Source organism: Uranotaenia lowii, chromosome 2 (genome assembly GCF_029784155.1).
Source record: "Uranotaenia lowii strain MFRU-FL chromosome 2, ASM2978415v1, whole genome shotgun sequence".
Taxonomy (NCBI): Eukaryota; Metazoa; Arthropoda; class Insecta; order Diptera; family Culicidae; genus Uranotaenia; species Uranotaenia lowii.
The window spans coordinates 134,720,125-134,740,570 of NC_073692.1; the positions used below are offsets into that span (position 1 = coordinate 134,720,125).

The window sequence follows — 20,446 nt, forward strand, 5'->3', positions numbered from 1 at the left end:
TTCGAGCGTTATTTGTCTCCGATCTTCTGGCTTCGAATATAGACTGCCCCATGCTGCTGGAAACTATCAACCTGTGCGTACGACCTCCAGGACTAAGAAATCGGAACCTTCAGCTTCACATTCCTCTTCGCCAGAACAACTATGGAGCCAATAGTGCCCTGATCGGTATTACAAGGATATTCAACCGTTTTTCAGAGCTCTTCGACTTTGATACCTCCAGGAATACGTTTAAAAGAAGAATTCTAGCGATGTTAAGAACTGTGTAGTCTGTAGTTTATACTTTTTTGTTAATTTATATTAATGTTACTTTTAAGTCTAATCATTAGGATCAATACGTGATCCGTTGATATAAACCCAATAAATAAATATTTGATATTGAGAGTTTTTCTAATACATTTATTTAGTAACTTGAATCAAAAAGTTCGTAATTTTAAGGTATCGGATGGAAATTCCTCATTTTCGGGTTTTTAGGTCAATAAAACACCTCCAAATTTAAAATCAAATCAAAATGAACGGTATATGAGAGAGTTCAGAGGAATTTCTAGTTAAGAAAAGTATTCTAAGCTAAGGTTAGCTATCCTAAAACTTTAAATGCATTCAGATTTTGTATATATTTTCAAAATATTGACCACAATCTTAAAACATTTTATAAAACATATTTGTATAACATAGCTTGATCATTAACGTTATAATTAAAATTAAGAATAGAATGATGATATGAAATTTACTTTGCCAGTTCGTTTTTTCTTCAGTTCATCAAATTTTTGTCGGTCTTTTTACGATTTGGAATTTTTGGTCATGAATGAAATTCGTATTGAAATTGTCAGGTATTTTGTCTGATGAAGCGTTTAGAATCGGGATTGGTATTTTTATTATATGCACTTGATCAAAAATATTGATTAAGATACTTCTATTTCGTATTTTGCATTCTAACTTATGAAGGATTTAAACTTAAAAAATTCGTACTCGTACTTCGTTCTCTCTGTATCAACAAAAGTGTGTGTGGAGAAAGAAGCTCTTAATTTTTTTTCGTCATATAACATAGTTTCAACAGCGCACTTGTATAAAAGGTAAGTTTGTAAATATTTCATCCGTATTTTTTAATAATGTTACAAAATATGGTTTCCTCTGCTTTTTCGATCAAAATTTTCTAACAATTGTTTCATCCTTAGAATCCTTACCCTCTTTTTGTACTCCGTTTGTAGCGTAGAAAAGTAGATGCAGCCAGAGTATTTCTCATTGAACGCGTTTTTTGAAATTGTTTTCTTTTTCGATATTTGTTTCTTTTTCTGTCGTTTTTTGCCAAAATTGTAATGGCCATCGCTGCTTGGTGGGGGTCACGCCATTCTGCCGGAATGAATACTCCCATAAAAACTGCCACATCCCATCCATCCATCCATCCATCGATCCATCTCATGAAACCGTCCAAAAAACCACCCCCTTTTTGAAACTTCCGTAGAACCATTCCTTACGGACCGATTCGACCCATGTAGGATTTCCCCAATGATGCTACGACCTGATCTCGTGCGGCCGGTGCTGCTCCGGCCTCTGGAACGCGTGGGTGGATGCATGGCAGGGTGCTTCCGGTCCCGGTCAGCCGATCCACTCGACCGACAGCAGCCTCCTCAGCAATCAGAAGCCGAGACATTCTCTCAAACTCGATCACCTCCAACACGAACACAAACACCGACATCGATCTTTTCGAACAGCCGGAACAGCAGCAGCCGAGCGAATCACCGAGCATTCCGACGATGACGACGACGACGACAATGACGACAACTTTGATAGCAGCGTCGGTTCCCGAAGAGATGCCGTCAATGGATCTACGAGGAAGAAGCCTCGAAGACAGCAACAGCAACTCTTCGAAGACTCCTTTGTCGATCAGCCGATCATTATCGAAGCCGTCCTCTCGAATGGCCTCGATGATGGCGAAAGCCAGCAGCCGGTTTCGACGGCGGATTCCGATGGCTTTCGTTCGGAAGAATCCCAACACCAAGCGAGATTGTCCAAGGGATCGTCTTAGTGAGGTTGATCACGACGACGACGACGACGATGAAGATGAGGACGATGACGAAACAACGACCTTCACCAACACCTGTGATGAGTTCGCTTCGACGGCTACGGCTGTCACTTTTGCTCCTTCGACGGTTTATTTTGTCGAAGGAGATGAGGCGGATCATCCATTGTAAGGTGCTCTGTTGATTCATGCTATACGTAACGTTCTATCACAAGCTGGAACTTGAACTCAATTATCAAACGAACTTAATATGATGGGTGATTGATTATTTTTAGTGATTCTAACAATCGGAGCCAAAACAAAAAACTAACTTTAACATAAGAAAAAAATCTACCTATTATTTATTTCAGCACAATAAGCACAGAGAACAGACGTACGAGCTAGCCCCGAAACATGTGTAAAATTGCCAACGATCGTTTTGAATCAATTTTTGTTTTTTGGATGGGCCACCAGATGTCTCCGAAAACACCAAAGCAAACTGTCAAAACCAAACTGAGGAATTTTTTTTTCAGTTTTGAACAAGTCGTATGAACTGTTTGGCATGTTTTAAGAAAATTGCTGTATAAGTTCCATAACACTTTCGTTCAGTTGCATAAAGGAAAAATATGTTAAAAATCAATCAATATTTCCTTCAAGCTAGAAGTGCTAAATTTTGGACAATGGGATGCAAAAGTGATACTTGAGAGTAACCCGCATAAAACCCGTTCTGTTGGGTAAGACTGGTCCTCAGGAATGTTCCAAATTGACTGGATACATACAATTCGTCCTTTGACGATAACCGTTCTACAAGGGAAAAATTTAATTGAAAAACTGTTGTTTATTTTAACTGCTTTAGTAGTGCATAAATAAAGGAATGAATAAAAGTATATCACCAGTACTTTTTGTACGATCTTTACTTATTGACGTTTTTCGGTGAGTGAAACATTTTCTTTTAAATCTTTAAATGTACGTAACGTTTCAGGCTACTCTGGGGGACATCTGATGATGGGTGAAGAAAAGTTACTCGAAACGTTACGTAAATATAAAACAGTTCTTTCACTCACCGGAAATAGTCAACAAGTAAAAACTGTATAAAATAAAGGAAGCGAAATTCTGTCCATTCAAAAGTAAAATCCAGCAATAAATTCATATGAGATTACGCCTTCTCGAAAACTGGGCGAAAATTTGATTTGTAACTTTTGAACGGCGTAATAGATGCCACTGTTTCCAGTAAGTTTTCAACGTATTTTTTTAATTCCCAGCATTTGAAATTCGACACACTTTCATAAACAGTTTTTTGTTCGAGCTTGTGCGTCTGTTCTCTGTGCTATAAGATTTCTACCAACAGCAACATTAAGCTATTTTATTCTTAACAAATTTAAATGAATATTTCTTGTAGCATCAACCACTTGAAACGTCTTGTCGCGATCAGTCAAGTTCTTTGAAAAAACTTGTGTAGCAATTAGTAAAATTTATGTTCGAAAGCTTTCAATATTCTGACTACGAGTCAGTTTTTTTCGGCAATTTTGCATTTCACAGCTCATTTTCATTTTCGATTAGTTGATTAACTCTTCCACAATGTTTGCACGTGATGGATCTTAAATTATTGTTTGAAGATATCAGACATTATGGTTATTTGAAGTCAATATAACGAAATTTATACAGTTATTTTTTTTTTTGCCTATTTGTAATAATATGCGTTTTCTGAGAAGGCATATGAAAAAAAAAATTATATTGGCCCCTCGTTGTAAATTGCCCCGATGGCTTAATCCGGCCTTAGTTTTCACCAATTTTATGTAGAGCCCCACCGTTTTAGTTAAGATAAAAAAATTATGTTTATCATTTGGTGGTGTTTAAACTTGGTTCAGTAAATTTTATTAAATTTTCCAAACATTTTTAAGTTGAGTTAAAATTTTATTGATTTTTTACAGTACCCCCTTTTGCGAATTTTAAGGGGACTTTAAATATAATAGAATATAACAATGAATAGTTAATGTCCACATTTGCTTGAGCACCAAATTGGACAAAAATCGCTTGAAAATGATTCAATGGTTTAAACTTCATATTGATTTTATTTACATGGAAACTCCTAATTTTAAAGGCGAGAGAGGTTCAGTTAAATAAATTATCATGTTTTGTCAGAACTTTCATAGATCTCAGTTTTAATTAATATAACTTTAAAATTGCTCAAGGCCTGAAAAATTGTATATTGCCTTTGTATGGGATCTCCCGGTTTAATGAAAAAGAAGGTCAGGTTTTTTGTACAAACACATAATTACTTGCGAGGCGATAATGTTAAGTACACATTTAGTTCCGGAAGAAGTTTTGAACAACTTAAAAGTTTAAAAAGTAGTTTTTCCGATTTTTTGTACTGCACGTAAAAGCAGGCGTTCTGCATAACATTGATCAGCATTTCGGGCTTTAGGGCGACTATTTCAGCTCGTATATTCACCATTTAAATGAAATTTTAAGAAATTTCTTTGCCCAGCAAACATAAAATTGCATTAGAAATGATCGGTCAAATCGTTAACAATGTAAATGGGAATCAAATTTCCAACCAAACAAGCAAACGTTGGTAAAAATAGTTACTTAAAGTCGATATAAATCGGATATGATATACAGTCCACCATGTTTGAAGATTTCGGTAGTGAATATTGAATAGGGCGAATGCGCCAAATGTTAACAAACGAAGTTATCAGCTGGTTGTTAAAATACGTTCGAAGACCTACATTTTGAGTGTACAACAGAGTGTCCATTTCCCGGCCGTTTTCCCATTCCCGGGAATCGGGAAATCTGAGGGCCTGTTTCCCGGGAATTCCCGGGATCCCGGGAAATTTTCAAAAACATGTAAAATATATGCACTTCGATTCAAAACTGTAGTGCATACAAGCCCATAATTCGTTCAAATGTACGCTTCATTATGTTTTTCAACTTATTTTTAATCAAATAACTCAAACTGTTATCAACAATGATAAATTGAAAACAGTTAAACGAACTATAAAATAGCCTGAATAAGTCAAATGAAGAATTCATTCATGCAATTAGGAGTTATTTAAAAAAAATATTTTTTTATTTGTATGATTTATATTTGCTTTTTAAATGAAGAAGACAATGTGTTCTTCCTTTTTAAGTTTTGAAATTCGTCTGGCTTTCAAAGCCAGAGGAAAACAAGTGCTTAAATGTTACTTTCGAGAAAACACAATCTGCCTACCTGCTGCGCGATTTTTCATATATGTATTTTTCGAAGTTTTGTTGGTTTTCGTTCAATGAAAATGGTGTGAAAATACATATTATTTTTTTAAATTATCTATTTGAAAAAAAAAATGCACCAAATGGTTCCAAAATGTCTACTGCTACAGGAATCGGCATATTCTCAATGAGTTTTGTATGACTACATTTTCAAAAGATCAAAAAGAATAGTTCCGAAGGCTATCAGGCTTTTCCAGAGAAATAATTTTATACATGTCGGGAATTCCCGGGAATGAAACTATGATTCCCGGGAATCGGGAATTCCCGAATTTTTCAAATTCCCGGGAATTCCCGACCGGGAAATCCCGGGACGGACACTCTATGTACAACGTTAACCGAAGACTGTTTCGTTTTCGAGAAATAAAAAAAAAAAAAACAAAATAAAATTTTTGCTGGGAGCTTATGGAGATGTCAAACTTTGAACGCGTGTTTCTCGAAACCGTGATGTTGGCGCATTCGCCGTATTCAAAATTCGATACCGATTTGTTCTCCAGCGCAGGATTCAAGTGAGAAAACAACCATTTTCTACTCTCTGCGATAAGCAGTGCAGATTGCTGAAAATCGAATGGTGCATTTTGAAAAGTTGTCCAATGAGAGAAGTAGCAAATATTGCCGCTGGCAACGGTTTGCATGCATTGAGAGCAAAACTTGTGCTCTCTCGCATACTTTCAGGCAAGGCTGCTAAATATCAGTCAATTTCGTTTGATCCTGACTAAATGGCATTCAGTGGGTAAATGATCTTGAGCGGAACTAAATGGCTCAATTCGACGCAACTCGGGACAGTTGATCAAGCGGTATGGATATGGGTTACATATATCCGAACGAATGTTTTTTTCAGCTCAACGGATAGACCTTGGTTTCTGCTTTCTAATGATGATTTTGAGAATATTTTAGAGTTAATCCTAATAACTTTAAAGCTGTTTTACTGAAGTAAGAATTCTAATCTTGAGCGAAACTAAAATATTATCTTGAGCGGAACCATTTTGTACTGTCAACATCTTTAATAGCTCTCATTCCTAATCTTAATGTAATTGTGAAAAGTTTGATAAAATTTCATCTTTGAAGATTTTAAAGTTCAAAAATTAATGTTTTTACGTAAGATGGTTGATTTGTGATTGGTGAATGTAGTCTTATTGTGGACGTTTCGGCTGTTTTTAAGTAAATAAAAGAAACTTAGTGTTCCAAAACTGTTCTCAAATATCCGTTCAAATTTATTTCTTACTTAAAAAAATACAATTTTCACTTTGATTCACTGTATCTCATTTTAAAAGAATCGATTCTCTAAATTCAAAATTTAGTTTTTTATTATCTCAACACTGAAATTCGTTAGTATTTTTGTTTGATTATTTGAATGTGCGTATTTAGGGTCATATTGATTCGAACAACTTTTGGAGGTAACGACAATGTCAGTAATACCACAGAGAACAGACGTCCAAGCTCGAACAAAAAATCTTCAGAAAAGTGTGTAAAAATTTAAGAGCTATCATCAGAAAAATACGTTAAAAATTGACAGTAAGCAGTGCCATCTGGTGCTTCGTTGAAAATTTACAAAGCAACTTTTAAAGCGCTCATTTTTCGAAACGGCTAAATTGTAATGAACTTATGAATAAATTGAATATCTCAGTAAAACGGACGGCTTCAATTTATTGCTTGATAAAAATGCAATAAGATTAACTTTTGACTTGGCAAAATTTTACTTTGTATTTTAGTACATTTTTGGCAGAGAATAACTGACACCTTTTGGTTCAAGCTTTCGCACTTCTTGAACGGTTATCGAAGTCAGAGGGAGCATCGGCTATGTCCAGTCAAATATAAACATTCTCGACCATCATTCTCACCCAGCAGTACTGATTCTAGACATCTCAAGCGGGTTTCATTCACGTATCCAATTGCATGTCATGGTTCAAAATTTAGTACTTCTTGCAAGTTTGAAGAAAATATCGGATAAATTTTTGGATTCACTTTATATCCAATGTTACGAAACTCCAACAGCGATTTTTCAAAATATGAAAAGAAGCTCAAACGGCCTGTTCAAAACTGGCTTTAATATAGTAATTTTTTTCTCAGTTTTGTTTTAACAGTTCTCTTTGATGTGTTTAGAGACATCTGGTGTCCCAGCCAAAAATCAAAAATTGGTTTAAAAGGGGTTTGGAATTTTTACACAAGTTTCATGGGCTAGCTTGTACGTCTGTTCTCTGTGATAAGAGAAGAAGAAGATGCCTTAAATTACAGATTTAGCAGAAAAAAAACTGTACATTGCTTAAAATCAATGATTTTGAGAAAAAAAATGGATTTTTTGTGATTTCTTATTCCTTCAATTCTTTAAATTTTATTGGAAACTCATGATAAATTGAGTCTTTTATATTTTAGTTGGGCAAAATCAGTTAACATTGAAAATATTGTCATACTGTTCTAATTCAAAGTAAGAAACCTTAATGTTACATTGACAAAAAAAAAAATACGGAAATCCATTCGAAAATTGAAAATTCTGTGAAATCTGTAAATATTTCAAAGTTCTGTGTTTTGTGACACAGATTTTGTGATAAAAATTTTCACCAAATTATGAAAATTACAGATTTTTCTACGATTTCGGCAAGCTTGCTTTAAGCAACTCATTCATAGAATAAAGTTTATAATAAATTCCAGTTTCTTATGAATCACGATAAAATTGATTTGTTTAAAAAATTATGCAAATATTAAGTATTTTGTTCAATTGATAGAACCAACCCGACTTCTTGTTCGAGCTCAAGTGTAAAAAAAACACAAGGGAATCGGAAAGGTTTTCAATACCAGGCCACCAATTGAATCGTTGAGTATTATAAAATAGCAAAACCGGTGTGCTTTTCTACACTTTATAAAACTGAAGGAATTGGTGTTAAAAACAATTTTATTTTTTGTTTATTAGTATGTCGTTATGAATTGGAATTTCAACACCTTTAAAACCCTCTTTAAACGAAAGCTGCTTCTAATAGTTCGAATAGTAATTGCAGATTGGCTCTTATTCTGAAATAATGACTTTACTTTATTGGCTTCATTAGATTTCTAATTATGCCGAAAAATATATGTGAAAGCCTTCATCCTCCTTCCCGCCGTCCCTTCTGAAAGAAAGAATCAACAACACATTTCTTGTACCCCAATAAATTAAACTTTTTGAGTGCCTGATTTGGTACGCTGTGACACCAATTAAAGTAATTTTTGGTTCTATTCGAACTTAATTTTGCATCTTTCCTTTCCCTAAAGCTGATATAATAATAAAAATACAATGGTGATGCATACATTCAGGGGTAAAACCCGCGTGTGAGTAAGGCATTAGATAGCGCACCTTGCTGTTTAATTCGGACGCTAGTAGTTCCGCTCAAGATCAAAGATGCTTCCAATTAAGATAATACATTTTCCTTTTAAAAACTACGCCATTATTTGATATTTGAGAAACTTGTTTGAAAACCCCGAATAATGCTTTTTTTAAATGAGTTTTTACCATTTTATTCATTAAGAATCCGTTTACAACGGTCAAGGGTGACAGAAATTGACGTTCAAAGTCAGCGTAGATTGGTGAAAATTGCAGTAGAAATGCGTATGTTTTTAAATCTTCATTATTTCATTTAATAAATTTTAGCAAAAATGACAATGCTTGACTGAATAGATCTTGAAAAAGTGTTTTTCAACATTTCGATAAGATTCATAAACAATCATAGCCTAGATCTAAGGAAAAGTAAATGGTTCCGGACAAGATCAGATTTCGACTAGTTCCGATCAAGATCATTTACCCTAGTCAATGTCAGGAAAAGAATATCATAGTCGTCTACGAATTGAATGACCAAGCAACAAACTCCGTCAGGTAGCAACGTCAATGTTATATGACATACTTCTGACTATACTTCATTCGCATCACGCACGAGGTCATCTTTTTTATATCATTTTGTGGTTGTGTTGGGAAGGCTTTTACATTATTTGTTGACCGACAGTTGCAAAAATGTAATCTTCGGCAGAGAGAAGGAAAAGTCGCAGCAATCCAGATTTTGATCATCTGGTCATGACATTGCAATCGAATTTCGCTGACCAAAATTTAGTATCGCATGACATAGAACTGCAAAACAGTATCAAAGTCGACTGAAATTTGGTGTCTGAAAGTGTGGCAGTAGACTGAGTCGATTTGGGGTAATTTTTGAATTTCTCAAACCCTGGGGCCTAAAAAGCTTCGTTTAGGTTCAAAACTCATCCATGAGTTTTTGTAGAATTTTTAAGCAACGTTCACATGAGTAAATTTGAACTTTTAGGTTTCCATGGGGAAACGTGGGCCACTTTTAATAACTCAGATGTGTGTTGAGATAAAAATCTCAAACCCACTGTCATCGTCGTCGCTTTGCGTGAGCATATATTCCTATATGTTGTTGACTGAAATACGCATCATATGCTTCTTTTATTTATCAAGATAAAAAAAGTTTAAAAAATTTACTTACATAATTAAAAAAACACCCGCTATTTTCATCGATGGGGAACCTAAAGTGCATAACAAAAATATGTTCATACGCTAATGATCTTAGTTTTTGCATGATCTTTCACGTGGAAAAGGAATTTTTGATGAAACATCAATAAGTCACACAAACGCAACTAATTGGCAAATCATAACTTGTGAGGAATCCTGGGCCACACATTTTGAACTACCTATATTTTATGTTTTTATACATTTTCGGAACTTAAAACACGTTCTTCCTATCTGTAAAGTTTTCTTATGCCAAAATGAAGAGTTATGAAAATTATTTTGTCCATCTATATAAAAAGTTTTGCCAAAACGTTCGCGAGCCAGGTTTTGGAATCTATGCGATCATACACAGCTCTCTTTTTTATTTCATCATCTGAAATTGCTTTGAAATAACGAAATGAATTAGGAAATCACAGTTTTGGGTAAACTCATAAACTTTGCATGTTATTTGGTCAATTTGGATTTGGTGGCCCACGTTTAAAAGTGCGGACTTGTCATCAAAATTATACAATTAATCCGATTTGGTTGGAGTCCGACTGAAGACTGTCTGAACCCGTTTATTTGGTTTCTCTTTGTTCTTATACTAACTTAACTCTACACACATAATTCTTAACTCTACATTGACATTTATTTTGAGGAGGAGCCTGGAGTTACATAAGGCGCTTCAAGAATATATATTCAGATCGATGCGTAAGCGAAGTTAACAATCGACCACTTGTGTTATGGTTTCGTTGCGCTGACGCATCGATGCACCGAGTCACAAACAGAACGATCATATTACGCTACGCACTTAACGAAAATATGAAAGAGTGTTTCGGTTTTTTTCTTCTATACGTGACGATGACATGGGTCAACGTCTCTAGTCGATTATGAGGACTAGCTTCAGCAATAAACCGAATATTTGAATAATATATGAGAATTATGACTTGAGATTTAAGCTGTAACATAAAACTGTTGAGTATTTAATTTATGACAGTTTATGCTTCAAATTATATGCTACACACGATTCTCCACCATTTTTCAAAATCCAAAAAATATTGCTTTTTTTTTAAACAGTCAGAGTTTGGGGAAAATAACTTATTAAACATTTAAAAACAATATCTTATGATACCTTGAAAATGTAGAAAACCATACCATTTTTTATTTTCATTTTATCTTTTATAATAAAGAAGTTATAAAACAACGAAAAAAAGTGGCCCATGATTCCCCACTCTCCCATACTGAAAAATCAACATCATTTTTGTTTTTCTTGTAGAACCGAGCCTCCTAATGGTTTTTGTGCCTAAAGGAAATTTTCCGCTGAACAACTTTGTCGAAGACCGTAAATTCGTACCTTATTAGACAAAAAAAGTTATTAGCTGTTTAACAGGGGTGTGTCTTTTCGCATTGATGAATGATAAATTCAATTGACATCACTGCAGGGTGCCTAGCGAGGTATTGCATGACTTCTATTCATGCAATACTTTACCAGGCTTGAGCAGTGATGTCAATTGAATTTATTGTTTATCAATGCGAAAAGACATACCTCTGTTGAACATCTTATAACTTTTTTATCCAATATGATACGAAGTTACAGTCTTCGACAAAGTTGTTCAGCGGAAAATTTCCTTAAGAGATTTTATAAATTGGCACAAAAACCATCAGAAGGCTCGGTTCCTCAAGAAAAACAAAAATTATGCTGATTTTTCAGTACATAATATTCAATTTTCCCATAAAAACCTAAAAGTTCAAATTTACTCATGTAAACGTTACTCAAAAATTCTACAAAACATCATGGATGAGTTTTGGACCAAGACGAAGCTTTTTTGACCCCTGGGTTTGAGAAATTCAAAAATGACCCCAAATCGACTCAGTCTACTGTGACAGCTCTGCTTTCAGGATGTACAAATAAGGCGTTGAATATCGCCCAGCTTGTTTAATTCTTATCGCTTAACCCAAAAGTTAAAAATATGTATGTATATGCCTCCACTTAAGTAGTTAATTGCTGTTTTTTCAAGTTTTATGCGATGATTTTATAATGCATATGAAACGCATACTAAAGTTTGTTGAGAAAACCACCTTCAAAAATGTTTGTTGGGTGGTGAACTGGCAGCAAAACACAGACTTCCAACAATCTAGTACTTTATTTTCCTTTGTCGGAAGTCGGAAGCCCGGACTAACGAAGTAAAATAAGGTGCTGGCACGATAATACCTATTAGCTGCAAGCTCGCACTCATCCGAAAAGGAAACATTAAAATCACCTGGATTTTCACGTAGGCCCTCGCTACGTGAATTTTTGCTTGGTTTACCTGAAGCACCTAGAAGCTAACATGAAATCACATAATCCTTACGTGAAATTCCTGTAGTTGTCATGCTTTCAAAACAAAGACACGTTCGATTTACGTGAAAATCCAGTGAACCGCCGATCACAAACGGGTTTGTTAAATTTTATGTGATGTTCACGTAGCTCTTAACGGCTCGATTACGTGAAATCATTGTGAAAGAAAAAAGGTAACCAATATGGCGCGCGTGAATCCAAGATCTATTGGCTGCCAAAAGAGAAGTTTTTTTTTGTGACGGAGAAGCTGTAATTTCGTAAGTATAGTAAAAATATCACTGTTTGACTGTTATTTACATAATTTGCCATTTCAACAGGATGCGGAATTGGAGCAGCTGGGACGATCAGCCAACCGCTATATGGAGCCAAATTGAATACAATTTTTCGAAGACGTTGTGAAGTGAGTAGTGAAATATATAATAAGTGCAGTAAAATTGTAAATAGTTAAGTGTAACAAAATAAATATTGTGATGTGTTATTATTTCAGCTGAATAAAATCTTTTCTCCGAATTAATTATTTTTTATTGCATTGATGTGAAATACAAAACAATACGTTCATATTTTAATAAAATCTACGTGAAAAGTATGCAGTGGATCGAATCCTTATTCACTTCCGATCTACATTATTTTCACGTACGCTTCACCTACAACTCATATGAAAATTACGTGAATATTGCTTGCTGTTCGACTTCTGTTTGCTACCTGAAATTCACGTAGGTTTCACGTGATTTTCATGGTGGCAAAAATCTATGTACATTTTCACGTAGCGTTCATGTGAAAAGTTTTTTCGGTGCGTCAATGTTTTTTTTTTATTTTCCCTCAAATAACGGATCGTCTTGTTTGTAGGCGTCGGATGCCTGCCAAATTATTCTACGATAATCACGCAGGATTTAAACGCTACACTTTCAGCGTGCTCTTTAGGTGTGTGTCAACCAGTGGTTGTATTTGGATGAGAATGAATTGATCAACCTTCTCTCGCTCAACGCTTTACTCGGAAGCAAAGGTTGCTTTGAGGCAGCGAAAACGTCAAAACCGATGATGCATACGCTCTCAACATGGCCCGCCTTCACGAAGCAATATACATTCGAGGCAGCGAATACAAAAAAACCAAACGAATGGCTCTCACTCATCTCCTGTTACATTCTTGAGGAAACCGAATTCAAAAGGCACAGCAAACCCGAGTCTCCTCGTTTGTGCGTGGATCGAATGCGTGAGGTTTTTCTGCTATTGCTATTATTGCACAGCAACCGCACGCAGGCAGCTAGTGTTTTCGTTTCTTTTTCCTGACAGATTCTGAACCTGATAATTGAATACCATTCATTGGTCATCCTTCGTTATAAATAACCAACTTTCTGGGGATCATTCATTAACATATAATATCGAAACAAAATTGGATTGTCTGGAACATTTGGCACTTCCATTAGCGTTACAGCAGCAGCTTTTCCAAACCCCACAATCGAAAGGGTCTTATTGAGGGTAAGCCGATTTAATTGAATAGCATGAATAATATCTCTCTGTTCACTTAGAACAGTTTGAAACCCATCGCCAGAAAGCATGGAAAGAACTCAACAAAACAAATCTGCTGCAGCTACTTCGTAAGAAATAAATGAAAGCGCGGCAAAAGTTTCGTCATTAATTACGGATTTGATAAAGTTCCCTCCCTAATACAAACTTCCGGCGGCGAAGGTTGAAACGGTTCATTAATTTTTCGGCCGTGGATGAGCAGTTGCGAGGGTTGCGAGGAAAAGGAATCAATCGTCCAGCAGCCATCGAAACGCCGCCGCAATCATAGCAACCGCTGCGGAAGTTTTCGTTCGTTGATTCATTTCCACGTGCCGAGAATTGAACTTCGATGCCGGGACTAAGAACAATCGAAATTTATGCAAACATGTTTGCTTGAGCATAACTTTAGGGGTATTTCTTATTGGGCTGGATTGATCAAATCGATCAAGACCAATTGAAATTTTTCGAATTTTGTTTTAAGAATTTACATACATTTGGGTTCCATTAAATAAACTTGACGGTTTAAATTATTTCCAAAAGTATGAAATTTTAGCGGTTGATGTTGCATGAAATAAGTCAGGAGAACAATCCAGTGAATCAAATATCTTTTACCTTTGACGCCGTTATATTTAAAAAAAAAAATGCAATAGAAAACAAACAAATCTCACAGTTTATAATGAAAGAAACACTAAAATTCCGGAAACGATCATCAAATCAAAACGACAAGTCACAATTTCATACCACTAAACTATACTGTGATAAGTGAATGAACAAAATGGATGTAAACGAAAGAGTTCAAAAGGAAAAGTAAAGTATTACAAATCAACTCTTGTAGCGGAATACCACGAGGGAAAATAATCAAGTTCTACAATATGTAAAACAATACCAACTGACTAACCAGGTTGTTTGAACTGTCAAAGGAGACAGTTTTATCATGTCACGTAGAAAAATAAACAAAAAATAAGTAGAGGAGAGTGGGGTATCGTGGGCCATGGGGAAACGTGGGCCACTTTTAATATCTCAGATGTGTGTTGAGATAAAAATCTCAAATCAACTGTCATCGTTGTCGCTTTGCGTGAGCATGTATTCCTATATGTTGTTGACTTAAATACGCATCATATGCTTCTTTTATTTATCAAGCTAAAAAAAGTTGGAAAAATTTACTTACATAATTAAAACAACACCCGCTAATTTCATCGATGGGGAACCTAAAGTACATAACAAAAATATGCTCATACGCTTATGATTTTAGTTATGTCATGATCTTTCAAGTGGAAAAGGAATTTTTGATGAAACATCAATCAGTCACACAAACGCAACCAATTTGCAAATCATAGCTTGTGGGGAATTGTGGGCCACACATCTTGAATCACCTATATTTTTATGTTTTTATACACATTCAGAACTTATAATACGTTTTACCTATCTGCAATGTTTTCTTATGCCAAATGAAGAGTTATGAAAAATATTTTGTCTATCCTATATAAGTAATTCGCGAGCCAGGTTTTGGAATCTATGCGATCATACACAGCTCTCTTTTTTATTTCATCATCTGAAATTGCTTTTAAATAACGAAATGAATTAGGAAATCACAGTTTTGGGTTAACTCATAAACTTTGCATGTTATCTGGTCAATTTGGATTTGGTGGCCCACGATTCCCCATCATTTTTCAAAATCCAAAAAATATTGCTTTTTTTCAAACAGTCAGAATTTGGGGAAAATTACTTATTAAAAAAAATAAAAAAATACCTTATGATACCTTGAAAATGTAGAAAACCATACCATTTTTTTATTTTCATTTTATCTTTAATATTGAAGAAGTTATGGAACAACGCAAAAAAGTGGCCCATGATTCCCCACTCTCCCATACTAATAAAAATTGCCAAGCGCATTACTCTAATACCTAAAACATCGTAGTTGAATCCAACCAAAAACGTAATTTTTCATATTTCTGTGTTAGCATCTAGAAGTTGAGCGAATGGCATCAGAAAAAGAAAGAGAGAGCCACAATATTTACAAGGCCACCCAATGAAGAAACGTACAGAACTACTATGGAACTTGAGCTAGTAAATTCCCATTTAAATGCAGTATTAATTGTAAAGATAAAAACAAATGTAAATCAAACCAATAACGTAGTAAGAAAAAACGAACAAAAAATCAACGAGCAAGTTAGATGTTTGGTTTTGATATAAATATATGTGCTTATTTACTTAACGAAAGGCGGAGCAATCAGCCAGGAGATGCCAAAACAAAGTTAAAAGAAATCAGAAACGGGACAAGGAAATTGAAATTGATTCAGGGTTTGAAATACAACAACGGGGCGATGAAGTTAACTGTTCGGGTATGTAGTAGGTATCAGAATCTGATAAAGGAAAGCCACGCCGCACATATTGTGTGGAATTTTGGGGTGGGACGGAAAAATATTTTGTATCAACTATTTATTTGTTTGTTACCAAAGAGAATAAAGAGTTTTAATAAAGGTAATGGTAAGTGGGAATCATTCATCCGAAATCCTTGATTTTGAATCCTCAACTTAAAGACTGTTATGCTTGGCTTTAGATTTGAGATTTTTTTTATCCAAATAACACATATCGAAGCTTTCTGTAAAAGGTAAGTTCTATTTCATACTTCAGGTCCTTCAAATGTTTAATAATGTAAATGCATAAAATCTCTTTTCAATTTTTTCTTCTCATTTTCCAGGTCCCACGTTTCAAGTCTTGTTATTTGTTTCCATCCAACCTAAAATAATATTTCCTGATTTTTGAATTTTAATTTTCGGCTTTTTACGGTCATAGATTTCAATCAAATAACATTTTATTCGAAATACCCGACGTTTCGACGATTTTTTGTGGTCTTACTCAAGGGAATTATCTGTCTGTCCCTTGAGAAAGACCACAAAAAAATGGTATCGGGTCGGGTCGGGTAAAAAGCCAAAAAATAAAAAAACATCTTCCCGATCGAAAACATATACCCAACCTAAAAATATTTCCTAATGCAAGTTCATTTTTAAAATTGAGCTAATTGTTATATTGTTGCTCATTTGCTTGAAATAAACAAATTGTTCAATACTAAACAAGGAAAAGGAAAACTCGTTTGGAAAAACCTTAATCGCATCAATTTGCTTGGTTTTTTTTTCTTTGCTCGATTGAGTTCGTCTTGAAGTGCGTTGTAGCACTTCGTAGTTGAGCCTACGTTGGGGATCCAAAACATGTTTCTGAAATTAATTAGAGCGGAGGTTAATGAATTTTTTTTGAGGGGTTTTCGAAAAGTTATAAAAAATCACAAAACTGATATCTAGGATTTTTTTTCGGAAATATATTGAGAAACGTTTAGTTCCAACCAGTGGAAGAGAGCCCAAAAATTGATTTCCATTCTACAATTCCCCTGGATGGAGCCAAAAATCTCTCGAAAGGTTCTTCCTGGAAGGAATGAAACTCTAAGGCTTCGCAAAATTGTCACCCTTTTATCGGAGGCTCTTTGAGGCGTCTTTCCGGATTAAAGGCGGATGGGACTTTGGAATTCTGAGTTCAATTTACCGAACGAAATGTGCTGTCAGCAGTGGGTATAGCTTGAAAATTGTGGCAAAACCTAGCAATCCTTTCTTTTTTGTTTGTTTCCCAGACCCCTAAACAATTGAGGATTTTTTTGATTGACAGCTGGGGAAATAAATACAGGATAATTGATTTTGATATTTATTTTATTTATGCACACCTTTAATTGAATAAAAATAAAACATTACAAAAAGAATGCTAATTGATTGAAATAAAAACATACTTTTTTACTTATACATTATCCGAATTACGAAAATCTAATATGATTATTATCGTTTATTTGATTATACAATTAAAATAATAAAATTTTGGCTTGAATAGGATAACAATAGAACCTCCGTCCCAGAGTTGTTTATCCGTTAGAGTTCCTGGAGTGTCAATTTGGATTGGAATGGAAAATTGGCGTAAATTGAAATATTTTGGCATCTTTCAATTCCCACAGAATTTTTGATGTATTTTCAAAGGTACCTACAGTTCCGTTAAAAATAGAATGAAATCGTGTGATGCTGCGCACCCACTTCCAACTTTGACAAGCTGCGATTTCTTTCTCGGTTGACATTTTTTTCATGAAAGTTTGACACAATCTAGTTCAACTATTTAACTTACACTAGACGAAATTTGAAGTCTTTTCATTGACGGGAAAGAAAGATAGAGCTATTTCCGTTAAAAAGGGAAATTTGGAATTGCTTCATTAAACGTGCTGTATCTTCGACAATTTTCATTGAAAAAATTTAAAATTTGGTCCAAAGATGTAAAAATGTTTGATCTAATACCAGGCCAAGTTTCGTCAAAATCGATGAACGTTTTTTTTCGTCTAGTGTTAGTTTAATAGTTGAACTAGATTGTGTCAAATTTTCATGAAAAAATGTCAACCGAGAGAGAAATGGCAGCTAGTCAAAGTTGGAAGTGGGTGCGCAGCTTCACGTGATTTTATTCTTTTTTGAACGCAACTGTATATTTTAACTTTCTATCAATTTTCAATTTCTCAGATTTCCTAACACTTTAAATCAACTTTGCGCTTTCGAGTACATTTATTAATCCAAGAAATTCAAAGCAGCGCTGGGCTTTTCTAATCATCAACCTGATATTCAAAACAGAAAGTTTCAAGAACCATTTCTTAATGAAATACATTGGGTAGAGATTCTTGAAACAAATTAGAATCGTTTATCAAATTCCAATATGATTTTTCCAAACTTTGATGGGGGATAACTCTCTTTAGACTTAAAAAATAACAGCTTCAATCTTGATAAGTTATGTTATATGAATTCATTATTTTTCTGAATCAGCTATTGAAGCCATTAAAAAAAATTTAGTGTTTAAAAGTATTTAAAAAATACCAAATTAAAAAATGTAGTTCTAATAGTTGTGAGATATGAGAGATATGAGTGAGTGCTCCCCGATAAAATTTGATCACGATCAATTTATTCTACTTTATTTTGATCGCGTTTAAGATTTGGGTTAGTTATTTTAGTTTCAAAGATATAATATTGAGAAAATGTGTGTAAAATTAAACACAATAGTAGACAAAATTAAATACACACTCGCTATCAAAATTTTCTCCGTATCTCCGTATCTTTTGTCACATAAAGATTTTCAACTCGAAATATTCTGATGAACTGTAGAGTTTTTGATATATCATCGAAAATATTAGTCGAACAGTTGCATTTGTTCTTCACACTTGAGCATTGAGGTAGGAAAAGTCAAGTGATGCATGGACAAAATAAAGTACGCACTCGTACCTTGAAAGATCATTATTCCTCTGATTATGAAACTGTTCCGTTTTCTTATAAAACAGAGCAAGTTTCCGTAGATATTCGTAAAATTTAAGCAAAACATCGTCAGTAGGATTTGTAATTGCGCGAAAACATGTTAAAATTGAACCGGGAACTTAAAATTCGTGTTCCTGGTTCATTTTTAACATGTTTTCGAGCAATTATCCTTTTGAACAAATCTTAGTGACGGTGTTTTGCTTGAAAAGCTTCACACAACAGAGGAAGCAAGCGAAATTTTACAAACAGCAACAACAGTGCTAAGTAATACTTTAAAATGTAAAAAAAATATATTGATGAAAATTTAAAAATAGATTGCATTTTTTTTTATCAAATCATTGTGTTTTTATCTAATAGAGCATAGAAATTAATTTGAACAATTAAAAGAGAAACAATACATTAATTAACTACTCGGAAGAAAGCTTTTCGAACTTACAGGAAAATTCAAATAGTCCTGCAATTTACCGGAAAACACGGATTTGAACCCTCAGGTCAACTTGACAGTTTTTTTCCTGGGTACTTTTTCTGTCCCGAGATTTGTCCTGTAATTTCAGCTGTTCAAAATACGGGCCGAATACGTCCTGATCACAGGGGAGCAGATTAATTGTGTAGGAAAGAAATTTTCGAATTTCATGAAAATCTCGGATTGTGGCCAATTTATACCTACAGGAATCATGTGAAACCCACTGTAAATTGCAGGAGAAGCCCTGTAATTTCAACTGTTACATATACAGGTCAAAATCGTCTCAACCACAGGAGAAAAGATTAGGTGTGTACAGGAATTTGATGACAAGTGCTTACTTTATTTTGTCCAGTACTGTAGATTTCTCATTATAATATCTAGCATCACTGGAAATCTTTGTTGAGATTTTAGTATTTCTAGAGCTTAACTTATTAAGCATTTTTGTCGCAGACCGCAATACGTTTGACTTTAATTTTAAAAATAAAGGAGATTTCTCTTTAGTTTTATAATGCAATGTTTTGCTTCAAAGTCCTTAACTCTACCGACCGGGAAAAAACTTTCAATAACAGGGTTGAGCGGGCCGCTTGCATGTTTGTGCGGCCCGCGAAGCTTATCTCAAATTTGATTTTTTTTCACGATTTTTTTCTACGATAGATTGCTTGTTATCATAAAATAGCAGTCAATACTGAACCAAAAAAAATTATATATCAAAAACTTGATCCAATATGCACGTCACTTGTTTGCAGTTGCATTTGCTGCTTAATCATCCAGATTGTTGACTTTTTTGTTGGATTTAAGCTTTGAGTCTTTTTTTTTTATTTTGTAGGTATAGATGCAATATTGTTAATTGGAAAAACGCATTAAAGAAGTTAGTTAGGTCATTATTTTTGTTTTCAAGCACAGATAAAATTGTATGATGAAGTGAAAGATTTTTATTCTAGACTAAAAAAGAAAATAAAGAAAGTTTTATCATACAGAAGATTAAAGATTTCCGTTGAGTCTCAACAATGTTGGTCAACCTAATCAGCGAATTTCACACAAGATTATTTACAATCAGGCGAAACGTTTGTCCAAAAGTGATTTATGAAGTGTTGCCAATATATCAAATTAGGAA

The 20,446-nt window shown here is 34.4% G+C and overlaps 1 protein-coding gene across 1 annotated transcript in view; it reads left to right on the forward strand.

The window, feature by feature from the left end:
* Nucleotides 1-13,324, forward strand: part of LOC129741883 (trissin receptor-like) — a 183,672-nt gene extending 170,348 nt beyond the window's left edge. The window contains exon 9 of the mRNA XM_055733696.1: nucleotides 1,494-13,324. Coding sequence (XP_055589671.1) covers nucleotides 1,494-1,520 — 27 coding nt within the window. The 3' untranslated portion in view covers nucleotides 1,521-13,324. The remainder of the gene's footprint in view (nucleotides 1-1,493) is intronic.
* Nucleotides 13,325-20,446: the final 7,122 nt, after the last annotated feature.